The sequence below is a fragment of the Natator depressus genome, chromosome 1 (assembly GCF_965152275.1).
Source record: "Natator depressus isolate rNatDep1 chromosome 1, rNatDep2.hap1, whole genome shotgun sequence".
NCBI lineage: Eukaryota > Metazoa > Chordata > Testudines > Cheloniidae > Natator > Natator depressus.
The window spans coordinates 342344129-342368288 of record NC_134234.1 but is presented as its reverse complement, the minus strand read 5'-3'; the positions used below and the strand labels follow the sequence as shown (position 1 = coordinate 342368288).

The 24160-nt window shown below is 41.1% G+C and overlaps 1 protein-coding gene across 1 annotated transcript; it reads right to left on the bottom strand.

Annotated features, from left to right (window-relative positions):
• Positions 1-462: 462 nt before the first annotated feature.
• Positions 463-24160, bottom strand: TMEM209 (transmembrane protein 209). Its single transcript, XM_074953045.1, has 15 exons — positions 24072-24160; positions 19428-19567; positions 19257-19315; positions 15944-16075; positions 12579-12817; positions 11961-12165; positions 11079-11254; positions 9912-9983; positions 8608-8704; positions 7531-7656; positions 6891-6988; positions 4864-4978; positions 4674-4771; positions 3699-3772; positions 463-2580 (listed from the first exon to the last, which is right to left on the bottom strand). The coding sequence occupies exons 2-15, from the start codon at positions 19565-19567 to the stop codon at positions 2526-2528; spliced, it is 1686 nt and encodes a 561-aa protein (XP_074809146.1). The 5' UTR covers positions 24072-24160; the 3' UTR covers positions 463-2525.

Sequence of the window (24160 nt, the reverse complement as noted above, 5' to 3'; positions counted from 1 at the left end):
AAGCAAGTATCTGTTGGAACCTATGTGATATATTTTAGCACTAGAGGTGTTAGAACCATAATGGTTGTGTTTCCTGCTGCTGGGCTGTCTCACCCACAAGATATGTGCAGTGTTCAAGATGGAAGACATTAGAACTACTGTCTGCTTTCAGATACCCTTGAGCAGCTTCAATGAGAACGGCATGCACTAACATGATTGTTACCAGACCAAACCAATTTCCTTCCTGCCTTAAATGCCACTCAAATAGTGTATCTATCAGTTCTTTGCCACCTTTTCTAAGCAAAACATGCCACATTACAGTGAAGTTTAGTTAGTCATTGCTACAGATGAACTGTCATGCAAACCTGACAGTGAATTGTATAATGCGGAAATAAGTCTCAAACTAGATGATATGGGGTGTGTAAACAGATATTTGGGAGACAAAATATGCCATTTGTTATTGCACAAAACCACACACACACGTTTAACCAAATGAACCCATTTAATACAGGCACCAAATTAACCATTGTTAACAGTCTGATCTCCAGGAAAAAATTCATACCTCCTGGGGGAAGTGGTAGAGTAAGATGCAGTTCTGACAGACAATGGCAATAAGTTAGGCTCATGCATTAAAAATACCAAACAGTCCAACTGAGATCATGAATGGTAATTGTGCTGAGCATACTAAAAATGACATTTCCAAACCCCTCCCCACCTGCTCATCTAGGTAGGCAATCCACAGTTCAGTAAAAACTGAACACAGTACAAAAGAGTGTAGTCATTGTAAAACCAATACAAACCTTGTGTATTCTTCACAAGTCTAACCAGCCAGCTCTTTTACTGAATCCTGGAGGAATACTTCAAGCAGGGTTCTACAGAGCATCATCGTTGGCAGTTTAACACAGTGACACTGTGGTCTCAATTTTCCGGTTATTGTGGGTTGAAAGGGTAAAATTAAGTAGGCCACCCTGCCTTAACGTCATACCTGATGACAAGAGACTGAAAGAAACAGGAGGACCCTTAACATTACCCTTACCAGAGGGCTTCTGAAATGGTCCCCACAATATATATATTTTTAAAAAGAACCCTATAGCACACATTTTTAAAATTCCCTGGTTACCAGGATTTGCAATGTATCCTTTATCCCTATAGGAAAAAACCTTGGCATACATGTAGGAATCCATTTTGTTTAAAACAAGTTTAACTCAAATTTTTCCAGGGAGCAACTAGTCTACACTGCAGAGCAATTGCTTATATAACTGTAAAAAAACCATGCTGGGTTATCCAGGGACACCCCACCATTGTAAATACTTGTCATAAAGAGCAGAACAGGTCTTTTTTCTCGAAGTAAGGTGTTGGCTGGCCTGAGGATCTAAAGTGACGTGCCACCCATACAGGACAGGAGTTCAAGTCATAAATTTGATTCTTGCTTCTGGGTCATTGCTATCTGCCCCAGGCAGGAAACACCAGCAGAGCCTCAAGTCCCTCCAGTGACTAATGCTGGTCAAGTTGTATGTGTCTGTCCTTGGTTATGATGAAATTCCCAGCAACGTGGGGCTATGGGGGCGTGGAGGAGAGGATGCCCCTTTGGACTCCTAGGACATCCTGATTTAAGTGTAAAAATTTTGTTCTTATGCAGACACACTGAAGCTACATTCCATTTTACAGTAAATTTTTACAGCTCAAACACCTCTAAAAATAGGGGATTAATACCAGAAATACTAATGCGAGAACTTTTTAAAAAATAAATGAAGTTAGGGCAAGACTTCAACTGCAGTCAAGACATCAGCAACGTTTTGTTGCCCCAAACACACTCAAGTTTAAAAGATATTGGGTTATTTTGTTTTTAAAAAAAGATCCATAAGAATATAGTCTAACTGGTTGTCGGGTCTGAAGTTTTCTTTCACTTACACCTACAGTGCAGTCACTTTAAAAGTGTGGTGGTGCCACAAAATCCCACTACACTGGTACTCCAATGATGGATAGCCACAAGCCTTTCTGCATAAGCCGAAGAGAATCCTGATTATGTGGCATTTCCCGGTGCATGTGGATCTTGCACTTGGCCACACTTGCAGTGACTGATTTGTCAAGTGGCAGTACTGAAGTAACAAGTACCAAGCAGCAGTGTACAACCTTAGTAGGGCAGTCCAAGTTGCACTGTAGTATTCTACCCTGCCACGCAGTTGAGGGCTCACAATTCATTCCCCAAGCTGGCAGGGGTACCGTTGAGTTGCTTCTAATTCCACTATCAGCAGTGGTGGCCTCTGGAGGGCAACTCAGCCAGAAGAATGGTGAAGGCTTTTAAAATAGGGCTTGTAAAGGTGGGAAGTTGTAAAGAGACGTCTTTGCGCAAAAGAGCTGGTAGAAGTATTTCAGTGCTGGAAGTATGTTCTCATGCAAACATATCCTATGTTCACAAGGATATCACACTAGTACATCGTTGTAGGTTTATGTTCAAGGCACAAGTGTAATAATTTGTTCAGTTATCTCAGAGATTGTTTCTCACTTTGTGAAGGGGGAGGCCATCCACAGTGAACAATGATGTACTAGTCTCCCAAGATCCACAGAATATTCACTCCTGATAAGCCAAGATTTACTCGCCTGCGAAGACAAAGTCGCCATAATAAAACAACAATAACCCCAAACGTACATTTAAAGCAAAGTTGCCAAGACAGGTTGCAAGCTCCTGACTCCAGCAGTTCTTTCAATCCCTGCCAAATGTTCCTTCTGTTTAAGAGTTGTACTTCACTATGAACAGAGTACAACCCCACAGGAATTAAATGGGAAAGTCTGGACTTCACTTTTATGTCAACGTAGGCAGAGTTGCCCAGTACACATATTCAAAATTTCTTATACATCTCAAAAAGCAAAGATTAGTGGCTAATGATGGCATCTAATTATACCTATATTTCTCAATGGCAGTGGATTTCAGGCCAGGATCTAGCCACGCAGTGACTAAAGAGGCCAATATTTCAGTTTGTGCTCCACAAGACTGTCAGCCTGCAAAAAAAATGCAACTCTTTTTATGCACCTAGAGGCTCAAATAAGTATAAGAAGCTTTTAAAATTATTTTATTTCATTTTAGTGTACTAATTTTCCTTGCTTAATCAATCTGATACTCCTTAGAACTTGCATAATTTAAGTGCTCCTATCCCAGATTTCAGTAGGACATGAGAGTGCACAATTCCCCATAGTACTTTTTTTAGTGCATTTAATTGTCAGTCCTCATTTGCTGCCCGGAATTAGTCTTTTCAGGAACTGAGGAGCTCGACTTTCCCCATGGAAGCTCAGAGTAAAGCTCTTGTGTTTGAAGAGCTCAGCCTGAAATGCAAACTTTTAGCTGTCCCTGGAAAGTGGAGTCAGGTTTTTAAGGTAGATTTATATCTTTGTTCAAAAAAGAGAAAAGGGCCCTTACCTCCCTGTCTCAAGCTTGAGGAGAAAGAATAATGTTCTGTATTTCCGTTAGAAATGCAAATTGCAAGTTTTAAAATTATTTATCATAAGAGTGTAGGAGGCAGCCAAAAGAGCATGTTGGGGGAGAGTGAAAGAAATAGGGTGTTTACAGACCAGCAAGAAATTGCCGTACAGTGAAGAACACAGACTGTTTCTACAGGAACTTAAGATCAGTCTACATGCAGCTAAACTGCTTATTTACAACAAGGAATGTTACAGTTCTCATCCTGTATTAAATGCAGGGATTCATGGCACTCTATACCTACCCGAGCATCCCAGATTCTTTTGTCTTTATGATGCACAGGAACATAAGCAAGGTATGGAACATGTTGTTTCTGCCCTGAACTCACAGGAAGAGAAGAAGGTGAAGATTAAGTAATACATACAATATTCAGTCTGAAAGTTCTGCACAATTTCTTACTTAAAAGAAAATACCCTTCACTTCCTGTCCTAAGCTTTTGTGTAATGATGCTTTCCACTGTTAAACAGCTGTCACACTCCACACGAGAGGCGGCTGCACTTCACTGGGTAGATATCATTATGGCATTAGTATGCTGACCTGCAAAGTATTTTGAGATGAAAAACTGCTATAGGAGGGAAACCATTACCAAAAGAATAATATTATGGGCTTCTTCACCATAATGAACCTCCAGGATTTAAGTTAGTTTTGCGACACTGCTTATATCCTCCAGCTGGACAAATGCAAAAAGACAAAAATTTGTTAGGCTGGATTATGACCTTCCACTCTTTTAAGGACTAGAGGAATTGACAATCATTTCTGAAACTAGGGCTCAAGTTTTGACCAGGGATCCAACAGCATCAATATAACCTTTTGATTCTGGGAATGGAAATTTTTCCAACACAGACTTTTGCTGGTAAGAGACACAAGATCTGCTGGTACTGAAGAATTAACACAGACCTCTGGGGTCTAAATTACTTATTTTAAACACTAGCAACTTATCAAAAGAACATGCAACAAGGGGAAGATACTGCCTTCCCTACTCTACTGAGGCTCTTTATTTTAATGGTGTTATTTAGTAGCAATTTATATGCCAAGGGCTATCACTAGATCAAGGTAACATGTTGCCTTGTACATTGCACTGAGCTTTGCTATATTCAGAGACAATTCCCCTGTCAATAAACCTGACTGCTCAAAAAAGATAACCAATCAACATCAGCTAGAGTTTTCAGAATGTATGTAGCTTTCTTGAGGTATCAGAAGAAAACCACTATGTTCATACCTTGGGTAAGTTGTAAACTTGGCACTGGTAGATAAGCTCATAGTGGGGAGGGTTGATGGTGCTCTGGTGGATGCAAATAACATTCTCATTTGAAACATCTATGAATAGAAATTTAAGAGATAATATGGACATGAAGGACGTGATCCAACCAGTCAATCCCAGCAAACAAAGGGACAAAGGATGCCAATACCTGGCTTATCTGGTGTTTGAATGAAGTGTTGTGAGGTAAATGTTTTGCCATCAGGATATTTTGGGTGAGGAGGCAGCCTGGAGTCAAGATAAGTGCAGAACACGTGCATAATGATCTGAAGAAAAAATTAAATCAGAATTTAGTGCCTATCAGACAGACCGTAGAAACAACTGCTACAATAAAGTGGTTAATCTTTAACGATCTCAGATCCTATTACAGCTTTGACTGAACCTCAGCAAATTTAAAAAGGGACAAAGCAGTGGAGTGCTTTAACCACTGTCCTCAGTGGCCCAACACTTGACATTGGCCAGAATATTTATGTAAGATGTTGACAAGTCAAGGTTCATCTGTCAGTGAACAACAAGATGTCAGCCACAATGCGGCATATTCATTCCCTTCCAGAGATAGCTGTATGTCAGCGGCTACACTGAGGCTCTGACATAGTGTTTTTATCTCTGTACCTCAAAGCAAAGTTCCAGAATTTAGAAGCGTACATGGGCCCCAAACCAGAATATTTATTTTAACTCCTTCCCTCCTGCCCCATTATCTTTAAAGGTCTGATTGAGATCAACAGATTCAAACCAACCATGGTTTGGCAAACTGTACACTCACACATTAAGGTTTTTGTAAAACTTAAGACCAACTCTCTCAGTCTGAACAAGTACCCCTAGGGTGACCAGATGTCCTGATTTTATAGGGACAGTCCCGATATTCGGAGCTTTTTCTTATATAGGCTCCTATTACCCCCCACCCCCATCCCGATTTTCACACTTGCTATCTGGTCACCCTAAGTATGCCCTATATACGGGGAAGAGTGCTAGAACGAGTACACACTGGAAAGCAGATAAAACTAAACTGTACCTACTGTTAGTGTTAAATGTATGTTAAGGTTCTTACAGTAACATTATTCATATTGCATGTACTGCAATTTTGCATTTGTTGACTTGAAATTTTCAATTTTAACATTTCCTCAACGTACATTTAATATATTTTAGACTAGTAACTCATTCAGGGGTTTACAGAAGTTTGGGATGATTTGTCAGAACTAGTCTTCGCTTATTAGTATTTAGATATTCAATATAGTCTCCAATGGCATCTCATCTGGTTGGTTGTGGGAGGGGGAAAAAAAAAATGGCTCCATTCCCCGATGTAATACTCTCTCTCATGACTATGAGTGCTTTCCCTTAAGAACTGGTAGGTTCCCACTTAACTCAAGGCAGGATGTCAGCTATCTTTTGCAGAGACAGCAAGAAAAATCAATCCTCAGAATTGTGTCACTCATGTGTCACTATTCTTTGTCTCTATGTCGTGTCAGTTTTCTGACAACTGAAGTAATATTTTAATTCCCTGTTTTCAAGTACATGTTACTGTTTCTGCTAAAACACACTTATCCTCTGGCCTTTCAGGTCACTCAGCTCAGCCACACTGAGAGTCTCTCTCCAACTAGATTATTTATTCCTTTGAGTTAGTCATTTAGGATTTCACAGCAAACAATATTCAATTAAATGGGCACAAGACCACTCAATCCAGGTTTATTATTCTTTCATGTGTTTACTTTGCAATCTGCTTTGCAGAACTGAAATTAGACATATAATCAAGGTGAAGTCATTTAATAATTTGTTCCTGTATTAGGAATTATTTTATAGAAGATGCATTTGAATGCAGATGATTACTTAATTGTGTCTGAATGTAGAAAACAATTGCAGTATCATGGTCGGAGCAAGTCAGGCTACACCCACCACAGCTATTAAACAGGCATTTCAATTATGTCTAAGTAAGAGTGACGCAAGATTAAGGTACACAACAATATTATTTTTGTGATCTATATGGGGCTAGATCTGGTTTGCATAATTCTACCAAGTAATCTCATTGAGTGCAATGGGATTACTTTGGCAAATGAGGTGTGCAGGATTTGGATCATGTTCCTCAAAAGATTCACAAGCTCTCTCTCTACTTCGTATTCCTACTACTAGCACTGAAAAATAATGCATTTTAAGTTTCATCAAAACACAACTATGCAAACTTACAGCAGAATCAGTGGGCAAATCAGTATCCCATTTACGGCCCTTGAAGTCCCCTCCTCTGTTCCATCGGAATGAACTCATGCATCCTCCCTGAGAAAGCTCTAAAGGCAACAGAGTTTATATGAAGTTATTTTGGGGCAAGGTTGGAGATGGAAATGGAAGAAGGCAATCTATTATGTCTGTTTCAGACATCATGCATATTTATGGTGCTGTATACATGAGAAATGCATGCAAGAAAGAAACACCTGCGAAGCAAATTTTAAAAATCACGATCAGGATTTTTAAAAAGATTTAAATCCTAAAACTCAGTTTTATCTGGAATTAAATCAGGGAGGCATAAAGTAGTAAGAGAAGAGATTGATTAAATCCAACAATAAGTTTCCAGAACACACATTCAAAAGTGACAAAGCTTTTGTTTTAAGAATATTGTAAATGATATTAAGGCCCCAAATCATTAAGTCACTTTAAACAATAGTAGAAAATTACAAATGCTTGTGTATTTCCACTACTTGAAAAGCAGCCCCTCCTTCATACTGCTGAAACCCAAGTTCAAAGGTCTTGTTGACAGTGTTAAACTTCACTAACACTTGACACAGGAAAACTGTAATGAAGCACATTTTAAGTGTGCATGACAACCATTTACCTTTGATTCTTTCAACCAAATATTCCTGGTTTGGTGTAAGGTCCAGGTACTGCACTATAGTGTTCAGTGTCGGGATGAGTGGAGCTTTAACAAGAGCAGCTTGTTTCAGACTGCTAATACTAGCTTCTGCAATACAAAAAAGCACCAGCATATATGATCTATGGCCATTGCAGAACACTGAACATCCTCACTTACTCAGAAGCTCATTAACAGACTATTACAAAGAGTTGACACATTCTGTTCAGCTTGCTTTCCTGTTGCACTCTGAGAAGCTGGGTCCTAGGAATAGTTGGCACACTACATCACCACTGATGTTGCAAAATACCAAATTCTGATCCTAGAGAAGTAGTTTACTCCTACTTTTACTTCACTGGGAGAAAGGTTGAGTCTGTGTTATTCACATCATCATGGCATACAAAACATGCTAGGCACCACACACACAGGAAGACAGTCCCTGTCCTGAAGACCTTGCATCCTATGAGACAAAATAAACTTATAATGGTGGGAAAAGGGGATACGACAAACTTTCTAGTGTTCCATTTGACTAAGTATATAGCAGATTCCTAACTGCCTCTCCATCTAGCCATTATTAGTCGGTTAATTTCTCATGTGTGTCACAGCAGAAGTGGGTTTTAAGGAGAGATTAAAGTTTAAGTAGCCTACAAAATAGAAGGCCAAATTATGCTCTCAGTTAAATTGGTGCAAGTTTGATGTAACAATGCAAATAAGTGGAATTACTTCAGATTAAACACCAGTTTAATTGAAGACAGATGCTCTTATAGCTGCTAGCCTGAATTCTAACAGTTAGAGATCAAATACCAGGTTATTGTCTTAAGGGATTTGCCTCAGGAGGCTCAATTGGAATGAACATAGTCTCCTCACTGATGCAGCTGTAACAAGGTTCCTGTGTTTTCTGCATCTGTGGAAGTTGCTGTATAATCCAAGCTCTCTCTCATAAAAAAAAACCTGTTTCTAGTTCTTAAGGTTGCAAAGAACACCCTTTTCTGTCTGGAAGTTTTCATCCTGAGCACAGGTACTAATGAGAACTGAACCAAATCTATTACAGTATCTCCATACCTCCAATCTGCAACTCTGGACACCCCATTCTTCTCAGCTGAGTGCTCACAGAATCAATCTCTTGCACAAGTGGCACTAAAATAGTCTCGTTAATCCACTAGAAGAGGAGAGAAAGACAGACAGACAATTAAAAAGATAAGAAGCAATAAGAAGTCTGTGTGAAGTGTTACTATACCCTAATCAGTATCTGAATTACTGTTATGACTGCAAAGTAAAAAGGTGAACAACAAACATTTAAGGGAGCAGAAGAGATATACAAAGTTATTAAGTAAACAGACTATCAGCTTATGGTAGGGTTTGAATGACTATTTAAAAGTTCAATGAGTGAGTTGTAGACAACATTTCTAGACCATGATACAGACTTTTTGGATGGTGAGGGGAGTAATGGTATGAAGAGCTGCAAGTCATCCACACACTGTTAATTTATGCTTGCATGTGTCCATAATTCCCACAGTCTGTTTTAAGGAAGAAGGGTGCTGACAGAAATATATTATTTGTGAACACTTGAGCTCTTCATGGATATTATTGTCTTAACAAACAAACAAACAAACAAACATGCATGCCTGGAGGGTGCCATGAACTCCAACAAGTGGTGTGTTGGAGTAATTTGTTATTTGGTTAACTAATACTTTTACCTTGAAGTGTAGTTAGGTCTGCAATAGCAGAAATAACAGTTCTTAAAAGTCAGATTATGTCAGGATTTTCATTCTAACTTTTCAGCTGCTCAGACCTTTTGGAAAATTTTAACCTTGGGGATGGGATTTTCCATGCTTCAGTTCAGCCCAGGTGAGTTATTTTGAAATGTTTGAGGAAAACAGAGTCAGCAGGTTGAGTTGTGGAAAAGGGAAAAACAAGTCTACCCATTTTCAGTGGTATGAACTTTACAATTTGAAGTTTCCAGGATGTCATAGCACAAAAGTCAGCAAGTGCAGGAGTTAAGGTTGAACGTGTAACCTTAATATCGCCCCCTTGTGAGCATGCTTTGTGTTACTTGCTAGTTACACAGCCATTTGCTAATCCTCAAATATACTCTGTAGTTCTTTCTACAACCTTCGGTACACATGTGGCAACTCGATTCTCCCCCCCCCCATTCTAATATAATACAATTAAATCAAAAAGCAAAGTTCTGTTATGAATCAAAGATCATTAAGGAAGTATTACACCCTACCAAGTTTATACCATAGCTCAGTTCCATTAAGGCTGAGGCAAATGATGAAGTACTCATGTACTTTCTAGCTGAGTTCTGCAGAAATAAGGACAGGACACTGAAATATTAGACTCTAAAGAGCAATGATAGGACTTACATTTCTGAACTTAGCTGTCCATGAGTCCACATGATTGAGTAGTTGTCGATTCATTATCACCCTCAACCAAACCTAGGCACAAAGTTAAGTAGTTTAAGAGACTTACTGCAAAGATATAGGAACCCAGCTGAACACAATGTGGCTTTTAGAGGCCAAGCCATCTTATTGATACTAATTACAGCATGTCCATCATAAGCCTCAGCTAGGTTTTAGAATGTTCATATCTCACACTCTGAAACCTGTCATATCTCACAGGACAGTTCATGAGGACTATATACCAGCTGGTTTAACACACCAAGTCTAGATGCACTATTTCGGTACCCATAGCTATTTGTATTAGGATAAAACTGGACTAAGCTAGTAAGATTTCTAGAAAAGGTTTAATTTAATGGAAAGTTACACTAACTAAATCAACGTACAAGGTAGAGAAAAGGGATAATTTAATTAAAAGACAGGCAAGTTAAGAGATACTCCTATTGGCCACACTAAACTCAGATGTGCGGTACACTTCTCCAGGTGTCTTACAGAATCCACTGAGCACGTACAAGTGCAATGGAGGATTTTCAATATACATTCAGCTGCTTGACATGCACTAGATGCAGTTAATTATTACTGTTACAAACACTTTTACCCATAGTATAAAATGGAAGAAGTGAAGATTTCTCAACATCACTAAGTCCAAGAATGCAGTTAAACTACTAGTTTTTGAACTCCAGACTGAACTACTATATCTAGTGTTGTTATATATTACTACATAATTAAGGTGTTTGTGAAAAATTGATTAAAACAGGAAAAGGTTAAATCTATGTTTACTGTTTCCCACCACTGCCCACAAAATGATTACTAAAACTATAAAATTCTATACAGCAGGTATACCCAGAAGTGTTTGGTCAGAAGTCACTTTTTTACCCCAAACAAATTTATAATTGCCCTCTACTAGTGAAGGTAATGTAGTTTCCAACAAACTAGTTCAGATTGAAGTTTGGAATATAAATTTGTAGTAAGAAAATATTTTTCTAAATTATGTGAAAGCAATTCAATGCTATGGGATTTACCCCCTCTCTTTCCAGTAATGTGAATGGGAGACACATCCAAATCCTTGCAGAAGATTGCAAAATTCACAACTGTATTTTTTTCCCTCATGATTCCCTTGAGTTTTCTATTTACCTCTTCTGCAGCCTGCTTAGAGCTCAGATCAGCTTCATCTTTGTGTGCTGATGGGGCTTGGGACCTGCAGGCCAGCTGGTACTGGAACTTCCTCAGCATTTGTGCATAGTCTCCCATGGAACGGCTGTAGTTCCAAAGAGTCGGACTGCTGGAAGGAGAGCTGGAATCTGAACTCCCTGAAATTATCCATTCAGTAAACAAATAATTACTCCATGTTGATTGCCAAACAATTTTTAAACAGTGGGAGGTTCCTGTACAGATAACAGGTCAGAGCATTTAGGCTTTGACAGGAGGGCCGCATCCACAAGTTGCTATGAACCCAAATGCCAAACGTAGTCTATGTAAAATACATTGTCATCTCAATAATAAAAAGTGCCTTTTCAGGACACAGGTCACCTGCAGATTACTTGGCATCTTGTTCTGAGATGCCTTCTTCACAGGCCACACCTCTTGTCAAGATGAAGGCCCTGAGCCTTTACTGTAGGCCAGTGAGTCCTATACAGATATAGTTTGTCATTTATAGACATCCATGGGTTGTCTCCAGAGTGTCAAATAGCTGTACATTTCTATCTATAAGACAAGGCTTTATTCTCTGGAAAGTTTCCCCAAGGCTTCTGTGTTACAAAAGGGCTGTAGCAGTCCTGGAGCTCTGCTTCACATCTCACTTAGACTATTCAGTAAAAGACCTAATTTGTTCTGCATCAGTCTTCAGACTGTGCCTTCTACAAGGATTTGTTAAGAGGTGGCTACTGTGCAAATGACTTAAGTCCATTTCATTAAGATTGGCACATCTGTGTCTACCGTACACCAGAAGAACTGGAATACCATCCTACAAATGCACTAAAAAAACAACTTTTAGACCAAACAGAGCTACTTACTTACCCAGCTGAACTCGATGTTGCTTCTCTTCTTCACTTTGAAGGAAGCTGTCCAGGGACTTTAGGTCTGTCATATAATCTTCTTTGCCAATAGGCGAGTTATACACAGTTGGAGAAGAACGGTACCGAGACCTCAGCCCGCTGCTTTCCACTGGTCCAATGCTGGTGGGGTATGGTGAGCCACCAGGGGAGGGACTGAAGCTGGATACCTGTGGGAAATAGAGTGAATGATTGTTTTATTTGTAAAGCTGGAATTCTACTTATTAGTTTCAATCTGTAAACAAAATTAATGTATTTATCCCCATTTATCCAACTTGTTATTGCATTGCTAGTTACTGTTAAACTAGACACCACTTTGGCTTTAGTATGTTTCAGCTGCTGGTTGGTTTATTTAAATTCTTACTGCATGACTGCCAGGTGGTGCAAAGTGAATAAAATGCTATCACCAGTGGGAAACTGGAGAATTCCTGTCGGGTAAAATTTTACATCTGCTGTGCAAAGGGTGTAAATAAATACACAAGGTGCATGCTACTGGAGAATCAGGTTCTGCAGTGTAGGGCACAATACAAGCAATCTAATAAGCAAATTCCAACTTGTTACATTGGGTTATCAAGGCTATTACCTTACTGTAGTTGCTGTTTGGTGAGTAGGTCACAGCAGTGCTATAAGAACTGCTGCTGCCTGACAAAGCTTGTAGCTGAGGGCTGTACCCAGTCACGCAACCAGTGGCAAACTTTGGGCTGGTATTAGGTGAGCGGGATGGGCTGTAACTCAGCACGCTCTGACCCTGGATTGGAGGAGAAGGTGTTGAAGAAGGGACTTTCTTGGTCACTAGCTCACGGGGCGGAGTTGTTTGTACTGCTGTAATAAAAAAAGCAGAATTAGGGCTGAAGGAGCAGAAGTCTGGATCATTTTTCTTAATTGTTGTTTTACTTCTTTACTATCTTAAGAAAATCCTACACTGAGACCAGAAAAGGAGAGTTGAAAGAAATCTCAGACGTATAAAATTCAGCAGCCAAGTCACAAGCACAGAAACTAGAGCTGTGACGGAGTAAAAGGATGGTCTTGTTGTTTGAAAACTCCACTGAAACTCAAAAGACTTGGGTTAAATTCTGCTACAGACACACTGTGTGAACTTGGGTGAGTCACTACACCTCTGTGCCTCAGTTCTCCATCTGCAAAGTGGGAATAAAATACTTCCTTTCTTCCACCCTTTATCTTACCTATTTAGACTGAAACCACTTCAGGGCAGGGATGATCTTGCTATGTGTTTGTATACAGTCTAGCTCAGAGGTGGGCAAACCATAGCCGGCCCGCGGGACCCTCCTGCCCGGCCCCTGAGCTCCTGGCCTGGGAGGCTTGCTCCCAGCCCCTCAACTGCTGTCTCCCCTCCCCCACAGCCTCAACACCGCCACACTGCCGGCGCAACGTTCTGGGCGGCCGGGCAGCGCAGTTGCAGAGCCGCGGCCTGACCCGGTGCTCTGGGCGGCGTAGCTGTAGTACCGCCAGCCACCGGTGCCCCAGGCAGCGTGGTAAGGGGGCAGAGGGGGTTGGATAGAGGGCAGGGGAGTTGGAGGTGGTGGTCAGGGGGCGGGGAACAGGGAGGTTGAGTGGGTGCAGGGGTCCCGGGCGGGGCAGTCAGGAAGGGGGGGGGGGTTGGATGGGGTGGCGGGGGGCAGTCAGGGGCAGGGGTTCCAGGGGCTGTCAGGGCACAGGGAGAAGGGGTGGTTGGATGGGGCAGGGGTCCCGGGGGGCAATCAGGAATGAGAAGAGTGATTGGATGGGGCAGCAGCGGGCAGTCAAGGGTGGGGGGGACAGGGGGTGATGGATGGGGTAAGAGTCCTGGGGGAGCAGTCACGAGGCGGGGGGGGGGGAGGGGGCGCGGAGAGAGGGAAGAGGGAGTCAGATTAGAGGCGGGGGCCAGGCCATGCCTGGCTGTTTGGGGAGACACAGCCTCCCCTAACCGGCCCTCCATACAATTTTGGAAACCCAATGTGGCCCTCAGGCCAAAAAGTTTGCCCGCCCCTGGTCTAGCTCAGCAGGGCCCTGATTTCAGCTGGGACCTCTCGGCACTTTGCTATTACAAACATAGCAGTATACACAAATAATAGTAACACATAATGAGAGACCTATTACGTCACATCCAGTCCTTCCCTATGGTCAATGCAGGAACATTTCCTATTCTTTACAAGGTTGTTCCTTATGGATGGACCCTACTATTTTAAAGCCCTTGTACTGTGCCTAGCTACAATAGCAAGCAAGTGCTTTGCACAGAGCACTATTATAGGCATATCTAATTTAAAATTTCTCTAGTAAGGAGCTTCAGTCAGGTTCTTTGGGAAAGTTTCCATTTTTAACTTCATTTTATTAACCCTACCTATACACACCATCTCCAAAGAGTTTCAATACCCAGGGACTGATATGTTCCCTTCATAGTTTAGTCAAGTTACACATACTTGTTTTAATCTTTGCACGTAGATCAATCACACTACACCACAATCTTTACTCATGTTCTTCTATGCCCCTGATCTTTATTGATGCTTTCCTATGAAGTCCCTCCAACCTGATGGCATCTTTCTGCTTTCAGAGGTCAGATTGGTCGAGTGTGGTAGTAGTGTACTGGCATTCCACATTTGGTACATCTACTTTGTCATGTTCTTCTTTGTCTTAGTAATTTGTTTAGAAACTCAAAATATTTTATGAAGGGACTGATGTTTAGTTTGTCATTTTTATACTTTACCTTAAGGTTTCTAACATGGCTATTTTTACCCAGTGTGTAGATTACTATGATGTCTTATTTAAACATAAGCCCTCCATCTGTGCCTCCTCCCCAGTCCCACACACAGGGACCTACACCTCAGCCCATTCACCATAGAGTTTGAATTTCTCTCATTGTTTTTGTCTCCTACACTCCACCAGTCACCCTTTTCTCCTGTCTTTTTTTGTTTTGTTTGTTCTTTATCATTATTGCTTCTTCTCCTGTTCCAATGATCTCCCCTCAAGTAACTTTTTGCTAATTCCCCTGGCTCCCCCACTCGCTACTGCTCTAGATCAGAGGTCAAAGATGGAAAAGACATTATGAACCATTTAGATATATGCATTCATTTGCAGATGTTGGAAACAGTGATACAGATTCATAGATTAGGGACAGAAGGGTCCATGCGATCATCTAGTTCAACCTCCTAACACAGGCCATATAATTTAACCCAATTATCCCTACACCAGTGGTTCTCAAACTTTTGTACTGGTGACCCCTTTCACACAGCAAGCCTCTGAGTGTGATCCCCCTTACAAATAAATATATATTTTTTAAAAATAGTGTTAAACAGTATTATAAATGCTGGAGGTGAAACAGGGTTTGGGGTGGAGGCTGACACTCGTGGCTCCCAATGTAATAACCTCATGACACCCTGAGGGGTCACAACCCTGAGTTTGAGAACCCCTGCCCTATACTGACCCCAATAACTTGTGTTTGACTGAAGAATATCTTCCACAAAGGCATTCCGTCTTGATTTGAAGACATCGAGAGCGATAATCCACCACTTCCTTCAGTAGTTTGTTCCAAAAGTCAGTCACCCTCACTGTTAAAAATGTGTTCTAAGTTAACTCTGTCAGGCTTCAGCTTCCAGCCATGGGTTCTTGTTATGCCTTTCTCTGCTAAAGTAAAGAGCCCTTTATCACTCAGTACTTTCTTTCATGAAGCTACTGGTACATGGTAATCAAGTAACTTCTTGATCTTCTGAATTTTCATTCCACTTCACCTAGTTACCCCATCTGCAGGGAGCAGTAAGGTGAAGTCAATCAAAATGCTCCCTGAATCAACTCTCCTACCCTTCAGAAGGTATTGACTGCATCTCTCTTGTTTTTCTAGACATCTGTGTTTGGAGGCCCATGCTAGGTTGAGACCTATGGCAGTCTGTTCAGAAGGTTAAACATTTACAAACTCACGTGTAGACACCATTTTAAAGAGATAATTGTCACACTTACATGCATTCTGAAGCCCAAGAAGGGTCTGCTGTCCAGGACTCATAACTAAGCTAGTTGGTGCCACAGTGTATTTGAAATACCTCCAGAAATCAAATAAGGCATTCAGACTGAACAAAGATGCAAGTGCAAGTTCTAGAACAAAAAACAAAAACCATTATTTTAACAAGTTAGTTCTTTATATTTTAGAGTGTTCTTAAATTGCTCACCATTTACAAAATCAGTAACTGTTAACATCTTATGCTGTATGCAGTGTTGTTGTAGCCATGTTGGTCACAGGATATTAAAGAAACAAGGTGAGTGAGGTAATATCTTTCATTGGACCAACTTCCGTTGGTCCACCTTTTCTCTGACATCTCATGTTGTTTTCCCACTCTACTGATATGAGCACTATCATGGTAAAAGTTACTGTATATTCTTTGTACCATTTTGGAAAGATGCATTATCCACCAAAACTAAATAGTAAACTTTTTTTTTTAAGTACATCAGAAACAGGAAGCTTGCCAAACAGTGAGTGGGGCCTCTGGACAATCAAGGTGCTAAAGGAGCACTCACAGAAGACAAGGCCATTGCAGAGGAGCTAAATCAATTCTTTGCATCAGTCCTAACTGCAGAGGATATGGGGGAGATCCCCACAACCAAGTCATTCTAGTTAAGTGACAAAACTGAAGAACTGTCCCAGACTGAGATGTCAGTAGAGGAGGTTTGGAACAAATTTATAAATTAAACAGTAATAAGTCACCTGGACCCAATGGTAATCACCCAAGAGTTCTGAAGGAACTCAAATAAGAAATTGCAGAACTACTACCGTGGTATGTAACCTATCACTCAAATCAGCCTCAGTACCAGATAATTGGAGGATAGCTCCTGTAATGCGGATTTTTAAAAAAGGATCCATAGGCAAGCCTGGCAATTACAGACCTGTAAGCCTAACTTCTGTGCCAAGCAAGCTTGAAGGTTGAAACTATAGTAAAGAACAAAATGATCAAACACATAGATGGACACTATATGCTAGGGAAGAGTCAATACAGCTTTTATACCGGGAAATCATACCTCACCAATCTATTTAGAATTCTTTCAGGAGGTCAACAAGCCTGTGGACAAGGGTGATCCAGTGGATATAGTGTCCTGGGACTTTCATAAAGCCTGACAAGGTCCCTCACCAAAAACTCTTAGGCAAAATAAGTAATCATGGGATAAGGGGGGGTCCTCTCAAAGATCAGTAACTGGTTAAAAGATGGAAACAAATGATAGGAATAAGTGATCAGTTTTCACAATGGAGAGAGGTAAATAGCAGGGTCTCCCAAGGATCCTGTGCTGTTCAACATATTCATAAATGATCTGGAAAAATGGGTGACCTGTGAGGTGGCAAAATTTGCAGACAATAGAAAACTATTCCAGATAGTTAAGTCCAAAGTAGGGATGTCAAATGTAGATTGTAAACTTAATGATTAAAACAGTGAACCAATATAATTTTAATAGTTTAAACAGGTACTTTTTTAAAACGATATTTACATCCCTAGTCCAAAGCTAACTGCAAAGAGTTACAAAGGGATCTCACTAAACTGGGTGACTAGGAGACAAAACAGCGGATGAAATTAACTGTCAGTAAGTTCAAAGTAATCAACATTGGAAAACATAACCCCAACTATATATACAAAGTGATGAGGTCTAAATAAACTGTTACCGCTCAAGAAAGATCTTGGAGTCATCATGGATAGTTCTCTGAAAACATCCATTCAATGTGCAACGGCAGCCAAAAATACTAACAGAACGTTAGGAACCATTAGCAAAGGGACAGATAATAAAACAGAAAACATCATAATGCCACTATATTAATCCATGGTACACACACTCCTTAAATGCTACATGCAGTTCTGGTTGCCTGATCTCAAAAAAGGTATATTAGAATTGGAAAAGGTACAGAGAAAGACAACAGAAATGAGTAGGGGGTATGGAACAGCTTCCATATGAGGAGAGATAAAAAGACTAGGACTGTTCAGTTTAGAAAAGAGACAACTACAGGGACGGGGATATGATATAGCAGTGATCTCCAAAGTGGGGTGCGTGGCAGGAGGAGCGCCACCGGCAGCTCGGCTCTCCCCGCTCCGTCTTCGGTGGCACGCCGCCGGCAGCTCTTTTTTTTGCTTCCCCAGAGCTGGCCCTGGGGGTGCGCGATTCAAAACGTTTGGAGAACCCTGTGATAGAGGTCTGTAAAATCATGAATGGTATGGAGAAGGTGAACAGGGAAGTGTGATTTACCCATTCACATAATGCAAGAATAAAGGGTCACCCAATTAAATTAATAGGCAGCAAGTTTAAAACAAATATAAGGAAGTACTTCTTCATACAATGCACAGTCAACCTGTGGAACTCATTTCCATAGGATGTTGTGAAGGCCAAAAGTGTAACAGGATTAAAAAAAAATTAGATAAATTCATGGAGGATCAACAGCTATTAGCCAAGATGGTCAGGGACATTTTATGCAAGAACTCTGGAGACAGGTTTTATATATTTTAATCATACAAGTTAATTAAAAAAAAAATCACATACATAAACAAAGGGCTGCTTTATAAGCTTCACATTCTTTAGAGAAAGTAACTTTTGGAATCTAGACCAGCTGACATCTCTAAAGGTTACAAGAGTAACTCCACCATTTGAAAAAACAAGTGATGCCTAAAGAGCTGGAAGTCAATACCCAACTTAGCTTTGTTTATATTTAGTTAATATGGTGTTATATTTACATATCAACATGGATGCCATGATAACACATCACTGTGTTTAAGGAATCTGAAGCAATTTCCCCTAAAGCTGCAACATGCTTTCATTTTCATATCATCCCCAGGTTCGGAACAACCTACAACTCCCTCTCCCCAAATCCAGCCTTTTCGAAAGTTTTCTATCATTGATCTCTTACGTGTCTATTCCCACTCTTCATTTTCATCCTTTGTTAGTTTCATCTCTCTCATTTAGCTTGTCGACATCTTGAAAAAAAGAGCTTTGTCTAACTCCTACATGAAATGTAAAGCACACCTATCGCACCACGTAAGTAGTAAAGTTCTGTCTTCTACTTTCTGAAAGCCTCAACACACATGAAACTTGATCTAAGATAACAGATAAGCCTTTTTTGCTGCAAGTTTGTCACAGGAGATAAACCCAGACAGATCCAAACTGGACATGGAAAGTGAAGTCTGATTTCTCTATGATCAAAAAGCGGGTTAAAAATTTTCAAATACTGACATAAAGAAAACAAAAGGGTTGAATTTAGATGCTGTTTCCTCACATAAGTAAACCATCAGCAAGTACAATCACTTACCAATATACCACAGTGGCCAGTATGTAATGTTATAATATGAACTTATCAGTTTTCCAGTCCTGAAAGAGGAAAAAAAATTGAGATGGCATCTCTCTGACTCACAATACATGGAAATATGTAGGAACATAATGACATCCTTTTATTAAGTTTTAAAACTGTTAGGGAACTTACATTTCAGTATAAATCATGCCTGCAACTGACACATTAAGGAGTCCCCAAGCCAAAACCACTTTTCTGGCCTCAGTCTCCTTCCTCATCTTGATGGTTCTGTCAATGAGGGAAGTAGCTGGACTCTGTTCCCCCTGCATCATCTGTAAAGAGAGAAGCATAGGGAAAGACAAGAATTGAGATATTTATATAGTGTCACTCTCCTTTAGCACCAGACTAAAGAAATGTTAAACAGTCCCTATGAAATTGCATTTAGGGAGTTCATTTCTAGTTACAGATTAATATTTAATAGTAAACAGTGTTAAGTCCTTTTTTTTCCTTGGGCTAAAAAATACTTTTTTCACATAGCTCCTTCTGTGAGCGTTCTCTACTCATTAGGACCATAACGAACACTGAGCTACTTTTACCATTTGGGTGTGAGGAAGGAAAACCTACCCACACAGGACGGAGGGCCAGATTCTCAACTCACTCCAGTTTTATAATAGAGTTAGTCCCAATATATATTGGGTAACAAAGCAGAATCAAGCCCAGACTATCAAATTCCTGGAAGTTCATATTTTTCACTTTACAGACATGCTTGAAAAACACCTTTACCCCCAGTTTTTGTGGATAAAACATGGGGGGCAGGGGGAAGTCACAAGGATTAAGTAACCATTCAGTACATTTTTGAAAGCTACTGTCCTTTAGTAAGTGATATGCAAGATTTTTTTCTCTTCTAGTCTGTGGGGAGTCATAGGGATGAGAGACCTTGTAAGATCCTGCAGTCCTTTTGTACAGACGCTTCCCTTTCACTTTAATGGGCACTACATACACTGTTGGATTGAGAACTGGCTATTGCACTAAAATACTGCCCCCAGGGTGGATAAAAATCAAATGTTTTTTTTAATTTAAATTGGATTTTTTTTTATAAAATGCTTTTTGAGGGGAAAAACCTATCTAGAGATAGTTTTAATTAAGATACATTATAGCTCAAAGATATCTCATCATGGAATAGGGATTATAAATTCTAATTCTATAGTGTGAGACTATATATTCATGTCATGTTTAAGAAAAGTTTTGTAAATGATTTCCAATAGTTCATGGATTAGGGACCCAATATTATGGGTTCCACAGGCTTCTGTATAGATTATTTATGTTAATCTTTCTATCTTCCCAATGGGACTCAGTGCTCAGTCTAGATGATACCATCAGAGATGCTTAGTTTTGCAGTTCACAAACTGTGGATTTGTCTCCCCAGTGGTAACATGCATGTTAACAGCAAAAATGTTTTTAAATAAATAAATATATAGAGGTGAGAAATAACAGACCTCAACTCTATTGTTCCTCTGCAAATTTGTGTACACAGAGTCAATCCCTTACCTCTCTCTCAAAGCGCAAAGTTTCAAAAAGTTCAATGAATAGAAGATTGTTGGGGGCGGAATAGATCTGGACAAGGAGAAGAGATCTGGAGATATGTTTGTTTTGTTAAAATATTATATGTTTGCTGTTGAAGAAAAAAATCCAGAATACTTAACATTGTTGTTTTAGTTAACTAAAACAATTTAAATGTCTGTCTGGTGATGTTCTCCTAATACAGCATAGCAAGAAAATCCTCCAAATATTAATGATTAACCTGTTGAACTGGAGATAGTTCACCTCCCAATGACTTCATAAATATCTGCTTCAATTACCTTTGGTAAATTAAATAACCAAACAATCATTCAATTTTCTGATATAGCTGTAAAACTAATCTGAAATGTTTTCAAAATAAATCACTGTTTAAAAATGTAGAGTGTGTACCTTCTAAAAATGAAACCTACATCTATCTCCGAGTTTCAGAGTAGCAGCCGTGTTAGTCTGTATCCGCAAAAAGAAAAGGAGGACTTGTGGCACCTTAGAGGCTAACAAATTTATTTGAGCATAAGCTTTTGTGAGCTACAGCTCACTTCATTGGATGCTGTAGCTCACGAAAGCTTATGCTCAAATAAATTTGTTAGTCTCTAAGGTGCCACAAGTCCTCCTTTTCTTTTTACCTCTGAGTTGTGAATAATATATATTAAGGTTATAACAACCATCAAGAATGCACTTTTATGTAGAAAACCATTATTAAATCGAGTCTTCCATGATCTAAATCAAATCCACCCTGACCGCCTCCGTTCCTCACTATGTTTGCGCATGATAATACTACTACACTTTTAAAAATCTGACCAAGTATTATTAACACATAATCCTCCACTAAAATTAACCTTCCCACCTACAATTGCCTGCTTAAATACTTGTTATGCTCCCATTCAAAGATGGAGTATATAACATGTAGAAATTGGGACAAATGTGTTCACTGAACTGTTATTACATTCTAATGAATCACATTAGTTGCAGCTTAATGGTAAAATAATTGAACACTTCAGACAAGCAGCTTCACACTTTCTCCCATGCTGCCCCTAATGCTTGGGAGGTACTCTGCATAAACATCCTCAAAGCTATTTCACTGTTCTCCTTCAAACTCTCCTTTACCATGATACCTACCAAACATTTACAAGATAGGCTGCTGTCATGCTGAGGCCACTGCATATCACACTGACCAATTTTGTCTCAGGGTTGGTCTACACTTGAAACACTACAGCAGCACAACGACAAGCTTCAGTGTAGCCATTCAGTAGAGTGACGGGATGGGTTTTCCCATGACCATAGTTAATCCCCTTCCTGAAAGGCAGTAGCTAGGTTGACCTAGCACTGTCTACACTGGTGGTTAGGTCTGCTTGCCTACACTGCTCAGTGGTGTGGATTTTTCACCTCTGAGCGACGCTGCTCAGTTGACTTAACTTTTCAGTGTTGCCGTAGCTCCCTGTTTCCTGGTACTCCCTGCTCTGTCTGTATCTATGTATTATCTCTTGTCTCAGACACTTGCTACGGCCACATAAGGGGTTTTGCCCTCACTGTAGTAAACCCACCTCTCTGAGAGGCAGTAACTAGGTTGACAGAATAACTCTTCTGTCAACCTAGCAGCATCTACCATGGGACTTAGTCAGTTTACCTACATCTCCTAGGGGAGTTTTGCACGCCCTTGAGCAATACAGCTAGGTCGATCTAAGTTTTAGGTGTAGACCAGGCCTTAGACTGTAAATTCTTTGGGACAGAGACTGTCTTTTTGTTCTGTTTATACAGCACCTGACATAAATGATTTTGTTCAATATCTTCATAAATGATCTGGAGGATGGTGCGGATTGCACTCTCAGCAAATTTGCAGATGATACTAAACTGGGAGGAGTGGTAGATACGCTGGAGGGGAGGGATAGGATACAGAAGGACCTAGACAAATTGGAGGATTGGGCCAAAAGAAATCTGATGAGGTTCAATAAGGATAAGTGCAGGGTCCTGCACTTAGGATGGAAGAATCCAATGCACCGCTACAGACTAGGGACCGAATGGCTAGGCAGCAGTTCTGCGGAAAAGGACCTAGGGGTGACAGTGGACGAGAAGCTGGATATGAGTCAACAGTGTGCCCTTGTTGCCAAGAAGGCCAATGGCATTTTGGGATGTATAAGTAGGGGCATAGCGAGCAGATCGAGGGATGTGATCGTTCCCCTCTATTCGACACTGGTGAGGCCTCATCTGGAGTACTGTGTCCAGTTTTGGGCCCCACACTACAAGAAGGATGTGGATAAATTGGAGAGAGTCCAGCGAAGGGCAACAAAAATGATTAGGGGTCTAGAGCACATGACTTATGAAGAGAGGCTGAGGGAGCTGGGATTGTTTAGTCTGCAGAAGAGAAGAATGAGGGGGGATTTGATAGCTGCTTTCAACTACCTGAAAGGGGGTTCCAAAGAGGATGGCTCTAGACTGTTCTCAATGGTAGCAGATGACAGAACGAGGAGTAATGGTCTCAAGTTGCAATGGGGGAGGTTTAGATTGGATATTAGGAAAAACTTTTTCACTAGGAGGGTGGTGAAACACTGGAATGCGTTACCTAGGGAGGTGGTAGAATCTCCTTCCTTAGAGGTTTTTAAGGTCAGGCTTGACAAAGCCCTGGCTGGGATGATTTAACTGGGAATTGGTCCTGCTTCGAGCAGGGGGTTGGACTAGATGACCTTCTGGGGTCCCTTCCAACCCTGATATTCTATGATTCTATAATGGAGCCTTGGTCCATGACTGGGACTCTTGAGCACAATCTACAGTAACACACGTAACTGTAAGACAGTGCTTCCTGTTTCCCAGAGTTGGCCAATCTGCAGGACAGCCCTGGGATGTGCAGATCAGCTGGGCCCCTCTGTACTGCACAGCTGCATCTACACTAGGGACCATTGGGCAGCGGATCAGCCCCACTTTCCTGAGCGGGAGGCTAGGCCAGAGGCTGCGTCTACACCAGGGACATTAGTCGCCACTACGAAGGGGCGCTGGCAACAGATCAGCCCCCACTTCACGGGGGTGCCCAGCACGGCGGCTGCGCCCGCGCCAGGGAGGTTAACGGCTGCTGCCGGCGGCGCCGGGCACGACAACGCTCGCGGGGCCCACCCGGCGCTCCCCGTGGGGGGAGGGGCACAGACCCGACCCAGGGGCAATGGGGAGCGGGGGGGGGCAGAGCCTCTCCCCCTCCAGCGAGCAGCCGGCTCGGAGGGGGTCGCCCCATGGCGCGAAGGGGGCCGGAAGTCCCCGTCTCCCAACACTCACCCCGCCGGCGGCACCAGGCTCCCCCGCACCGGTCCCCACTGCGCTTGCGCCGACCACGCGCGGCCGCCGGCCGGAAGGGAAGCCTTCCC